This window comes from Coregonus clupeaformis, chromosome 11, assembly GCF_020615455.1.
Source record: "Coregonus clupeaformis isolate EN_2021a chromosome 11, ASM2061545v1, whole genome shotgun sequence".
Taxonomy (NCBI): domain Eukaryota; kingdom Metazoa; phylum Chordata; class Actinopteri; order Salmoniformes; family Salmonidae; genus Coregonus; species Coregonus clupeaformis.
The window spans coordinates 32,909,308-32,922,403 of record NC_059202.1 but is presented as its reverse complement, the minus strand read 5'-3'; the positions used below and the strand labels follow the sequence as shown (position 1 = coordinate 32,922,403).

The following is a 13,096-nucleotide window of genomic DNA, read 5'->3' as shown; positions in this document are numbered from 1 at the left end:
TCTAGTTACATGTTCTAGGGTTAGATTAAGATTAAAGGAATTCAAGAACACAATATGTAGATCAAGGGAGTAGTAAATCCAAGAATACCCAGATGTATAATGTATTCACTTTATTAAAGTATCATGTTTTTCCTTCATACAGTGCACTGCATTTCAGTTCATAAAAGTACATGTACTCATCAGCTAGCATGGAGACCAATTTGATCAGTCTGTCCAAAGCCACACGCATAAAATCAAAGCTTCATCAATAAAAATAAAGACATAATTGGAAACTTGCCCAAATATATTACAGCTTAATATACAAATATATACAGGTACATTCAATAAATAGAATATGAAACATTATTGGGATGTATTATGGCTATTATGTAGGGCTGTCCACCCATGTTTGCAAAGGCTCAGAGATATGTTCTACATTTAGTGTAGCATTTTGTTTGACCTTTCAAAAAGGCATGCTTGACCAATAGGGTTAAGGTAATTGTTTCCACATAATTTTGGACCTATAAAGGATGTAATAGAAGTTTTCAGGAAATGCTAACTTCTGCTTGTGACCTCTCTTCTTCTCAAGTCAAGTGACCAATTAAATAATAATCTAAACACAACAATCCAGTTTGACCCGTGCCAAACACAATAACCAAATGCACACAAAGAACAAGCAGGGTATTAATCTACAACAACAACTCATATATACTGTATAATACTGATTGAAAAGCTATTTACATGGATCACTGTAATATTCAACTCAGTAGACAGTGTCACCATCTTTGGTCCCTGTGATGGTGGCAGTTAGTGGTTTAGGCATGACGGCATTAGTGACATTATTATTATTACATTTACATTTGAGATTTTAGTCATTTAGCAGACGTTCTTATCCAGAGCGACTTACAGTTAGTGAGTGCATACATTTAGCATACCGAATGTGGCAAAAAGCTTTAATAAAAGCAGAAGCTATGTCAATCTCTTTTAATCAAAAGTTTGAATCGGAATTACCCAGAATAGGGTTAGAAATACATTTATCTGATTTGTATACATGAACACAGATGAAGGATTTCAAAGATAATGTACCAACGTCAGACAAAGTCAAAACCATTAAAAAGCTGATTTTAGAATGACAATTGTAACACTCTCCATGATGACGGTTAATAGAAGAAAAAGCCCATAAACTGACTCCCAGCACAGCGGATAACGTGATATAGATTGTGCTTGGGGATGGAGATTTCATGACATAGAATGGAAGGCAGAAAACAGTACAGGTCAGAGACTAACTATCTTCTCTCCAGCATGCTCTCCCAGGCTTCATCCAGCTTTGGCTGTATTCAAGTGCTGCTTCATGCAGTGTTCTTCTTGAAGAGGCTTCCCTGCATCTTGAGCCTGTGCATCCTAAAGATAAGATAGAAGGGGGAAAAAAGTAAACAAAAGAACATGAGGAAGGAAGTTCTGAATCTTTGGATTTGATAGATTTTTATGCATTCAAATGACCAAAGTTTTACAAAGTTTGCTAAATGTTCCGGTTTTCTTACGTTTTCTCTTTCCGGCTCATGTTGTCCTCTTTTGATTTGACAAAGACTGCGTCGTCTTTTCCTCTGACGAGGTAGGCAAACTCTCCATCTTTAGCGCTGAAGATCACCCTGGAGTCAGACAGTAAAGACTATCAGTAAAGCCTTCTGAAACCTGTATCATACAACCTCAAAGACTGGCAATCTGAAAGATGATGTGCAGTGTCAAATATATTAAAATAAGGTCCACAGTACTGCTGGGTTTTGATTGATTAATCTCATTGATTAATCTCATCAATTGGAAAATTCAGATCATCATTATCATCATGACTTACTTGGACTGAGTCTCCCCGGCCTTGACGCGCATTTTGCGGATGTGGAAGTTGCTGTTACCCCACCAGTCAGACCAGCTGAAGTAAGCGTCTTTCTCCCAACGCAGCTTGACCATAAGCAGCTCCCCGATGTCCACGTCGGTGGTCAGCAGGAAGGACACGGTGCTGTTAGTGTTCAGGAAGGGCCTGATGGGTCACACACAGGTCAAAGGTTAGGGGGTCAGTTCACCTTCTGTACTGTATATAGTACCCAGCTGAGAATAGGTGCCGAGGTGATATCTCTGGGGTTAATTATGAGCTACAACGTCAGTGTATGATATTTGTACATTTGGATATGTTTAGAAATTATATCAAGCATTTCTTGACAACTAAGTATAAAAAATGAAATAACTATAATTTTTGTTATTTTATTATTTTCTTTAATATCAGACTATACATACATGATGTAGGGAATGTCTGCCTTCTCATCATGGGTTCCGTACAGAGAGATTTTCATGGGCTGCTCAGTGTAGTCCAGTTTCTCGCTGCTGAAGAAATGCACCTTCACTTGGTAATGGAAAACTGTGGAAAGAATGACAGAGACCTTAATTTAGAACCACGCCACACACAGATGTCTGAAACCCTGAGTATGTTTTCCTGTGCAAACACCTGCAGTGTGTCCAGTTGAGACACATTCTCCAACTGTTTGAAATGTTTGTGGCATGTGGACATTATCCCATCACTAATGTCCACAGTTAAAGCTAAAGATACTTACCCTGCTCCCACAATACTGTAGTACCTCCATGATTATGACCTGTCTTTGCATACCCATATTATTGATCTGCTTACTGCCTTGACTAAGGGTGATAAGGGAAGGAAAATGCTTCAGATGAAGCATTAACGAATAGAATTGGCATGTAAAGTATCCTGTAACTTTCCACCGTAAGCAATCACGTGCGGTGATGTCCAGTTACCAAACTACGGCCACTACTGAAATACTAATAGCCTCACTCTAATGTGACCTTCATGGCTTGCACCATAAACCTTGTTTAATCCCCCCTGCTTGTTTTGACCCTGATGCCACTAACGTATTAGATGTGTTAGACTGTGCCAAACCTACAATAGTGGGGTGAGGGGGGTGGAAAATGGACGCAGGCTGGGCGGTTGTTATGGAATCTTTTATGGATAGGGAGTCAGGAGGGACTGATAAAGGCGGGACTTGTCTAGACTTGAGTAGTCACACTGTTTGAACAGGGTTATGCAGTACTGATACAGTATGTGCACCGGGGGCCCGTTGTACTAATGTAACATACATGGCCTGGTAAAGAGACTCAGTCCTCCGTTAAAGCTCTCAAGGCCAGTTTGAGCTAAGCCCAGCTCCATGCCACCACTACAATAACTAAATTCAGCCTTCCGGACCAATACATTGAGGATTTGATAACTAATGTACATCAAGTCTTAACTTGTGAAAATCTATTTTAGTGCCAGGGAATTAACCTTCTGTTGTGACAAAGATTAATCCAATTGTGCATGTGTGCTCTCTCATCCTAAAATAATTCCCCTACATCTCTCTCGCCCTTACGTTTGAAGGGCATCATCTCGCGGGTCTTGAGGTACATCTTGGTGCTCCGGGGCAGGCGGACCTTGTTGACGCCGTAGCCCACCTTGTTGCAGCGGTTCTTGCGGCAGTTGAGACACATTCCCTTCATGAAGGCCTCCTTGGAGCTGCAGCGGTAGGCCATGCTCTGATGTTCTGCTGCGTTCACCAGCGAGTCGATGAACAGGTGGATGGAGCGCTCGTGGGAACACTTCACAATCTGGTCCATATCTACACAGGACCCATGTAAAACAAGACCATTAGGACCATGATGACTGAATTACTGGCTGATTCTCTAATATACACCAGACTAACTGTGCGACCGTGTCTGGGACATTTGATTACTCTGACTTATGACGCATGGCTTTCAGTGTGTGGTTAGAAAAGTTAAGACATTGAAAATGACACTTTTAATGGAGTCAAATGCAGCTATTTAAACTTCAAGAAACACGCCTCATTAAGATTTACTACATTATAATAACAGACTGTGATTATATTACATTCCAGTGTTAAGTTACAGTACATACTATGGATGCCCGTGGTGGCGATCATCATCATGGTGTTCTGCAGGTCACAGCCTGGCTGGAAGGTTCCTCCGTTGGGGTAGATGTCCACGTGGCCCACCGGTCTCTGGATGCCGATGCTGCGGTCTGGGGAACCCCGGGTGTTGGTGTGCAGGACGTCCACGAAGAGAGCATCATCAGGGGACAGGGTGCTCTGGGCGTCAGCGTGCTCAAAGGTAGGGCCGGCTGGGTCCAAACCTGGTAGACGGATGGAAGGAGAGAGAAGGGGGAAGAAGAGAGAGATCAGTAACGGTCCATCTGTAATACTGTACATGAGACCATGCAGGCCAAAGCCTCTTAGTGTGCTTCCAGCTCTGAAGTAAAGCCTCAAGGTACTCAATGGATGTGATTATGGCGTTTAATGGTCTGCTGCCTCCTGGGCCTGATCTGGTTCAGGGGTAAACATGTTAATATTCTAAGCAGGTCAAAGAGATTTCATAGTTGGGTAAACTTTATGGAGACAAATGGGGGGACTGTTGAGGCTAAATTCTCTGAGATAGAACTTGCATATGTATGCATGTTTGTATCCATGGTACATGTACTGTATATATAGTGACAGACTGATAGACAAACAGTAAAACCTCTTCAGTAGAGAAGGACTGTCTGCTCACCTGTGATCCTGCTGACTTTGTGGTTGGTGAGGAGACCAGCGATGCCGGCTACATGAGCCCCCAGACTGTATCCCAGCAGATGTATCCTCTCCCAGGGGTAGTCCAGTGTTTTCTGACAGGGGGGGAAAGCAAACATGGTTTTATTCCTATTTCCTAAACTGTCAAGTGTGTTGTGACTGTGTAAAGACTTGGCTGTAAAACCTCTTACGCCATGGGTATCCTAACACCCTCTAAAGTATATTCTGTTCCATCAGTTATACTGTCCGCTTACACATGTAACCATTTCAGGCGGTTTATCATACCAATGTGTCCTCCCTCGCCCTAAAGTATTTTTCTAGTAGAGGATATGCTTCACTAGCTCCACATGCCGCTTCTATCAATAATGTGATGTGGATCAACAACATTGCAGTAAAAAGCCTTTATGAGGCGTACTAACTCAGAACCAGGAGGAAAAAACATCCACAACTCTGACTTCTAAAACATTGCATCACCAGTAATTTACAGTATACTGAACAAAAATATAAATGCAACACGCAACAATTTCAAAGATTTTATAGAGTTACAGTTCATATAAGGAAATCAGTCAATTGAAATAAATTAATTAGGCCCTAATCTATGGATTTCACATGACTGGGAATACAGATACGGATCTGTTGGTCACAGGTACTGTACCTTTTTTAAAAATTGCCTCACAATAGGCCTTAGTATCTCAAATCAAATTTTATTTGCCACATGCGCCGAATACAACAGGTGAAATGCTTACTTACAAGCCCTTAACCAACAATGCAGTTTAAGAAAAACATAAAAATAGCAAATAATTAAAGAGCAGCAGTAAAATAAAATAACAGTAGGGAGGCTATATCAGCTTCTTGATATGCCAAACCTGTCAGGTGGATGGATTATCTTGGCAAAGGAGAAAATGCTCACTAACAGGGATGTAAACCAATTTGTGCACAACATTTGAGAGAAATATGTTTTTTGTGCCTATGGAAAATTTCTGGGATCTTTTATTTCAGCTCATGAAACATATAAACACTTTACATGTTGCGTTTATATTTTTGTTCAGTGTATTTTCAATAACTAGGTCGATTCCAAACTTCAGATGCAACTTTTGTTCAACTCTCCCATTTACACTACTGCCTGAAAGTCTGATCTCAAGTTAGAAATCAGGCCATTGTGTGAAGCTTATATTATATTATTTCCCATGTACACAGTGTGCTTGAGATCACTTACCTGCAGCCAGTTGACAAACTTGGCCACGTCTCTGCCCACCAGCTTGGTGTAGGCGGCGGAGGTGGGGTAGTGCTGCTGGGCCCGGGTCAGCCAGTCCACCACGATCACGTTGGCCTTGGGCTCCCTCTCATACAGCGCTGTCACCAGCTTAGGGACCCAGCTCTCAAACAGCCCTGTGACCTGGAGGAGATTCTGGGATCAGTGGCTGGCTTGACCCACTGTGCCCCTATCCCCCATTGTCTGCTCACTGCACTGATTAAAGACCAGCCAAGTGTCAGCACTTTAATACATGAATGAGCACTAGAGTATTATAATTAGGGACAGCGGAAGGCTTCTCATCATGCATCTAGTTATCATTGCTGAATCTATTTTTAGGGACAATTACTGTTGAGTTATTTCCCTCATAATATAAACAATACACCTTATTCAAATGATGGTCAACAATTTATGCTTTTGTAGTAATAAATCATATTAGAGTGTCAAAGCTTTTTACCGTCCATCCATGAATAACGACAAACGTCTGAGTCTCAGGGTTGAATTCACAGTCTGGGACGGTTAAGGGCTGGCCGGGAACGATGTAACACAGGTCATCATCTGGTACCTCAGCGGTTCTCAGGGAAAACTTGGATACAATGTCGGTGTAGTCCTCAAGCCATTCAGTAGAGTTGTTGTTACCTGCACAGAGTGATGATATTTACATTTTTAGTCATATAGCAGATGCTCTTATCCAGAGAAACATACAGGAGATTTTAGGGTTAAGTGCCTTGCTCAACAGCACATCGACATATTTGTCAAATAGTCGGCTCAGGGATTCAAACCAGCGACCATTCGGTTACTAGCCCAACGCTCTTAACCGCTAGGCTACCTGCCGCCCGCTTTACTGCTAGTGCATAATCTTGCATGTTGGCACTTTAAACAGAAATCCTGTTATAATGGCATACAGGTTACCATTATGCACAATGCAGGGGAGTCAAGAGTCTATAGGCATCTGCCTCATTCATTATACTATTGTTTACATTTTCAACCAGATAAATATTGAAACGCAGTCTAGATGTCCTATTAGTGAAGAGTTTGTCATAATCAAATCAAATGTTATTTGCCACATGCGCCGAATACAACAGGTGTAGACCTTACAGTGAAATGCTTACAGCAATCAAGATTGTACAAGGCAGTCACTAGCAATTCAAACACTTTACCACTACCAAAAATGTACTTCTGATTTGCATGACAAATAAAATCCAGCATCTACAATTTGTTTACAAAGAAACAAATTCTAGTATTTTTTTATTGGATCTTTCATGTGGTGGCAATTCAGCTTTTTTATATTCACACACTGACTATCTTGGAAGAAAATATTTACAAAGACACAATCTGCAGAATCTATCAGTTTTTCAATTGGTATAATCTAGTCCAATTACCAGCATGATAAAATATATAATGAAACGTTTTAACAGTCCAGTGTCACCCCCTTTTGCCACTTGCATTTCTACCAACCAAACGTTCATTCATGATTCCACATTTTCTAGTAATGCTATTAGCCTATTGAAATTAAGCATTTAGGGGGGATTTCACACAAAAACAGGCCTATCGACCAAGTCAGCTAAGAACAAATTCTTATTTACAATTACGGCCTACACCGGCCAAACCTGGACGACGCTGGGCCAATTGTGCGCCACCCTATGGGACTCCCAATCACGGCCGGTTGTGATACAGCCTGGAATCGAACCAGGGGGTCTGTAGTGACGCCTCAAGCACTGAGCTGTAGTGCCTTAGACCGCTGTGCCACTCGGGAGCCCATTAAATATTGAATATGATGTTAATAATAATAATAATAATATATATAGGCTATGTTATTATGCAAATACGTGTAAAACAAATGGAAAATAGTTATTATGCATAAAAAACATGTTAACATATTTTAGTTCTCAAAGTATTGTTGTAATTGCACTTGAATTTGCAAATAATTATCTGCCATGAAAATGCCTAATTTCCTTTCTGATCCAATTATTTTTTTGTTGCACTGGTTGAAAAGATTATTCATGAAAGAGGTACCCACTGCGCACCCTAAACAAAAGGCCCCAGAGGAGTGGGGTAGGTAGGTCTGACAACTTTAGAAACTCTTTTCTGGGTTACTATGGGTCAGTTAGAGCTGGCTGCACCAATTATGCTGCTTCCCCTTGGCTTGAGTGTTTATTTTACGAGAGAAATTCGACTAGGGGCAGACTGGGATCAGAAATTGGCCCTGGCATTTCTAACACACCAGCCCATTCTTTTTCTTGAGGCCCCCACACCGGCACATTTTTTCCTTGAGGACCCCATTATTAGCCAAATAATTATACTTTTGTGCAAAAAAACAAGTTAGACAGGCCCACTGGACAAAAGAAATTGGCCAGCCCATCTGGCATTTGCCCGAAATGCCAGATGGCTAGTCAGCCCCCAGGAAAATAATGTATTTATTTAACCTCTCTCTAACAAAGCCAAAGTCAGCTCTACAAACAGTAGAAATGCCTGTTACTTACCAAAATGTGTTTGTTCTGGTGTACTTGAAAAAGATGCACAGATATTTGCCAGAATGATCCAAACGGTGACCAAATTGGTATTTTCTTTTCCCATATTATTGTTGATCTAGAGGTTCCTCTGTCAAGTCCCGAATGAAAAGTTCCTTGAATGTTGGTTTAGGAGTAGTAGATCCAATTGTATAGGTCAGTAGGATCACCGCTCCGGTCAAAAACTATGATCTGACTGTGATCACAGAGTAGTTTCTTACGAAGTCTACCACAATTGCCGCTCCAAGTTGTCTTTATGAGAGGCTCATTTGAATAAACAAACTCCATTGGTCTGAAGTGAGTGGGCTGGACTTGAGCTGGTTCCAAACGCAAAATTGCAACAATGTGCCTTCACCGATGCGCTTTACATATGGAAATGTTATAGTATTTGCTGTTCTATAGGTTTCACTTGTAATCCTTCATTTCAGAATAATATCTTGTTATGGTTAAAATATGTTCACCAAATCGGTTTACTTGTTATTTGTTTAGAGATTCAATGCATTAGCCTAATTTGTTGTACAACTTTTTTCAAGATATATTTTAGAAAATATCAAATAAAAAATGTAATCCGAAATGGGTTTATATAGGTGTGTGAGCTATGCAGTCTATAATCTCATGCTCCAGTTTTGCGCTCTTCTGTGATTTAGGCCTACCAGACACAATGCAGCATAACTAGAGTGTTTCATAAAACACATGTTCCTTGTTAAAATGTAGTTTGAGAAGAACCAGTGACGTCGTTTTAAGTAACAATGGGTTTTTCCCCGCAATATTTATGAATCTTAATATACGTCTATCCAATTATATCTCGAACTATCTCTATAAAGCAAAAAGTTATACGTTTTGTGTGTAGGCTTCTGCTAAATGCAGAGACACTATTGCTGCTGAAAGATCTAGCCTACTAATATTTATTCAATAAAATGTGTCGATTTAATTTGTAATGTACTTGTATAATGTCATATTTTTGGTATGCTATACCTCGTTTAAATCCATTATAAAATATATCGTCAAAAACAACAGTTAGGCCTAATAGGCTGCACTTTAAAACATGTTGCATTGAGCTTACTGGAATTAAAACAATGTATACAGGATTGATGCTAATGTGTGGCATAAAAATATACCTCAGACAACCCCAGGGACAACAATACACTCTTGGCACTTGCCTTTACTGAGAACGTCGTGGTGGACACCAGATTCCCATGTGAGGGAGAAGGGCAATGGGTGTGTTGTGTAAGCAAGCCCCTTCTCTCATTGGTCGATCAGCTGAATTTGGAAACAATGACAAAGCTCGATTGACTCACAAATGATACAAGACTGTCTCACAGTATCTTGTGAGTGTGCCTGCATACCAGATCTGTGTTGAAATTCAGAAGGACATACTTCAATGCGTTATGTTAATTTCTACAGTACTAAACTGCACAAAGCAGTCTCTTCCCACTGGGCACACACTTCAGATCAGATCAAAGATCAGATCCAATTTTATTGGCCACATGCTCCGAATACAACAGGTGCAGACATTACAGTGAAATGCTTACTTACAGCCCTTAACCAACAGTGCATTTATTTTTAATAAAAAAGTAGAATAAAACAACAAAAAAGTGTTGAGAAACAAAAAAAGTGTTGAATCAACGTTGTTTTCATGTAATTTCAATGAAACAACTTGAACCAACATGGAATAGACATTAAATTGATGTCTGTGCCCACTGGGTTGGCATACTCCAATAAATAAGTAATTTAATGGGAGTAAGAAACCAGATGTTAAGGTTCTGTTAACTTTAATCTTTCTAGCATGTAGCACAAAATAAATTGTGAGATTGAAATTACACTGGGGGGAGAGGCAGTGGTGTGGGTGTGAAATTAATGTGACCAGTATGACTGTTTTTATGAACTGGACAGAGAGTGATGCACGCCAATTGTCTTCTCCTCCACATTTGTCTGGTACATCAGGCAAAACATATTAACCTGAGGGTCAGCTTGACATACTGTAACTTGATGAGAGAACAATAATATGTACTGTTTGATTGATTATAATATAATATTATTGGTCTATAAACATGATGCATGTCCACATTTCTGATCCTAACTTGTGATGGATCTTAGCTAAATAGCCTGTCCACTGACTAGAGAACATTTCAAACCTGTATCTCACTCTGGAGTAATATTGTTCCACTAATTCTTATAATCTGTATAATTTATTTTTCTAAAATGGGCAAAAACCACAGTCAGAGGAGCATGTATGAACATGTACAGTATTATTTATCAGGGAGGCTTTATGCTTTGCCCTCGCTACAAAAGTACCAACATATGAATCTGAGTTGACCTTTAAAGATGATCTGTGTATCTAATGTATACAGTAATTCATACAGATCACCTTACATAACCAGTAAACCTGAGATTTGTGGAGAAATGTCAACTCTGTACTTTGGAATGCATATTGTATTTAGATGTGGTATTTTCCGAGTGCAAATACAGTATTGTTGGCCAAATATAAACCACTGATAAACTACACTTTTTCTGGTAATCATTCAATAAGCTTTCTCATTCCAAATATAGCAAGCTGTTTCTTTGAATTTTCTCCGGTTATGTGCATGACTAACTAAGGGAATTGATGCTTAGGGCTACCAAAGTGCCCAACCCAGTGTTTAAGATGGGAGTGATGCCTAACCTTGGTCTGTGACATCTAACCCACTGAAGACACATTGTAATTAAGGAGAAGGATGCCTATTGGTTGTGCTCCCCCTATATCTCCCTAATCTCAGACAGACTATCCACTGTGGTTGTCATCTTTGGCCCAAGGGGAAGCATTATGATAGAAGATAAGGCAGAAATGTAAGCATGACTCTGCAATATACAATACACACCTCTGGGCTTTCCTGACAACACTGAGGATAAGTCTACTTGATTCTTCAATGTTATGATTAACATACAGACCCACATTTCCCAACAACCACTTTGGAGAGGATACATAATGGTAGTCGCACCATGTGGAGACAGCTGGATAGAGGAAGGATATTTATTTATTTTCCCTTTTGTACTTTAACTATTTGCACATCGCTACAACACTGTATATAGACATAGTATTACATTTGAAATGTCTTTACTATTTTGGAACTTGTGTGAGTGTAATATTTACTGTTTATTTCACTTTTGTTTATCGATTTCACTTGCTTTGGCAATGTAAACATATGTTTCCCATGGCAATAAAGCCCCTTGAATTGAATTGAATTGAATTGACAGAGACACACAGAGAGAGAGAGAGAGAGAGACAGACAGACAGACAGACAGACAGACAGACAGACAGACAGACAGACAGACAGACAGACAGACAAACAGGCAAACAGGCAAGCAGAGAGACAGACAGACAGAGAGAGAGAGATAACCAAGCAGCCAGCCAGACAGCCAGCCAGATATATATCTAAGCAGTCAGACAAACATAGTGCCAGATAGCTGGGGGCGTACTGGAGTCTGTACAGGTCTAATATCACAGTTTGGTGTCATGCAGTCCTTAGTCTCTTATTAGCTTGGCTTTGACCGCGAGTTCTGCTGAGGAAATTAAAACTCACTGTGAGTTCACAGAATCTGGACAAAACAGATCAATGTCCTGTCCATTTGTGTCCAAAAAGCCGGACATCCAGAATAGAGCAAATAGTTATCTTTGCGCGCATTAAAACAGCATGTGTGACATACAACAACAAACATGATCATTCTTTGACATTATTCTGTATAGTTTGACTGCAGCCATGGCCATGCTAGAACTCCAGTCTAAAAAGCCTGCAGCTCTGTCTAGGAGGTCAACGAGCTGTGTCAGCATTAATTACTAACATTTACATTAGTAATAAATACTTAATTATAAACATTTATATGTAGTGAATACTGCTCCATCTGGTCTCCTCTCTCTCTTGCTCTCTCACTCTCTCTCTGCACCACACACACTCACAGAGGTCCTCCAGCTGAGTTTGCAGTCAGTCCATTGTTTATAAGAACTCTTCAACCCTCTTCAAAAGAGCCTATATGCATCAAACACCACACTGCCAAGGTGTCCAGCATCCTCACGCTAAACCCCCATCTGATTACTCACAGATTGGATACGCTGTGGGAAAACTGTAAACAAGCAAAAACTTGTCGTAATTACTTAGCACGATGAAATACAAATATGTTTCAGATGGAAGCCAGCAGGAAGGTAGAGTGCTGTATGGCTTCAGGACTTTGGTTTCCACATGAAGGGACTGTACTCTATCTATTCTTTGTTTTAGCTGAGGGCCAAGCTGTACGTCACATGCCCTTTGGTCTTATGGTGTGTAATGTGTAAACTGTCTGTGATGTACTGCAGTGGTTTCAGCACTTTTCCACACTTATACTCTTAGAAGAAAGGGTTCCAAAAGAGTTCTTCAACTGTCCCCATAGGAGAACCCTTTTTGGTTCCAGGTAGAACTTTTGAGTTCCATGTAGAAACCTCTGTGTAAAGGGTTCTACATGAAACTCAAAAGGGCTCTACCTGGAACTAAAATGGTTCTACCTGGAGCCAAAAAGGGTTCTTCAAAGGGTTATCCAATGGGGACAGCCGAATAACCCTTTTAGGTTTTAGATAGCAACTTTTTTTTAAAGAGTGTATGACCCACCTAAAGCGTTTTACTTGTTACCTACAGTACCAAGTAAACAAAACCAATATTTCTAGATATGATCCTGTCTTCAGTCAGGATCCTCCAGGGGGTCGCAACTCATCATTTGGGAAACACTGTATA

General features: G+C 40.3%; 1 protein-coding gene across 1 annotated transcript; it reads right to left on the bottom strand.

Annotated features, from left to right (window-relative positions):
• Positions 1 to 95: 95 nt before the first annotated feature.
• Positions 96 to 8,601, bottom strand: LOC121576808 (lipoprotein lipase). The gene is made up of 10 exons (XM_041890292.1): positions 8,331 to 8,601; positions 6,305 to 6,486; positions 5,812 to 5,991; positions 4,579 to 4,690; positions 3,932 to 4,165; positions 3,390 to 3,635; positions 2,269 to 2,389; positions 1,832 to 2,014; positions 1,521 to 1,628; positions 96 to 1,380 (listed from the first exon to the last, which is right to left on the bottom strand). The coding sequence occupies exons 1-10, from the start codon at positions 8,422 to 8,424 to the stop codon at positions 1,329 to 1,331; spliced, it is 1,512 nt and encodes a 503-aa protein (XP_041746226.1). The 5' UTR covers positions 8,425 to 8,601; the 3' UTR covers positions 96 to 1,328.
• Between the last annotated feature and the right edge of the window lie 4,495 nt (positions 8,602 to 13,096).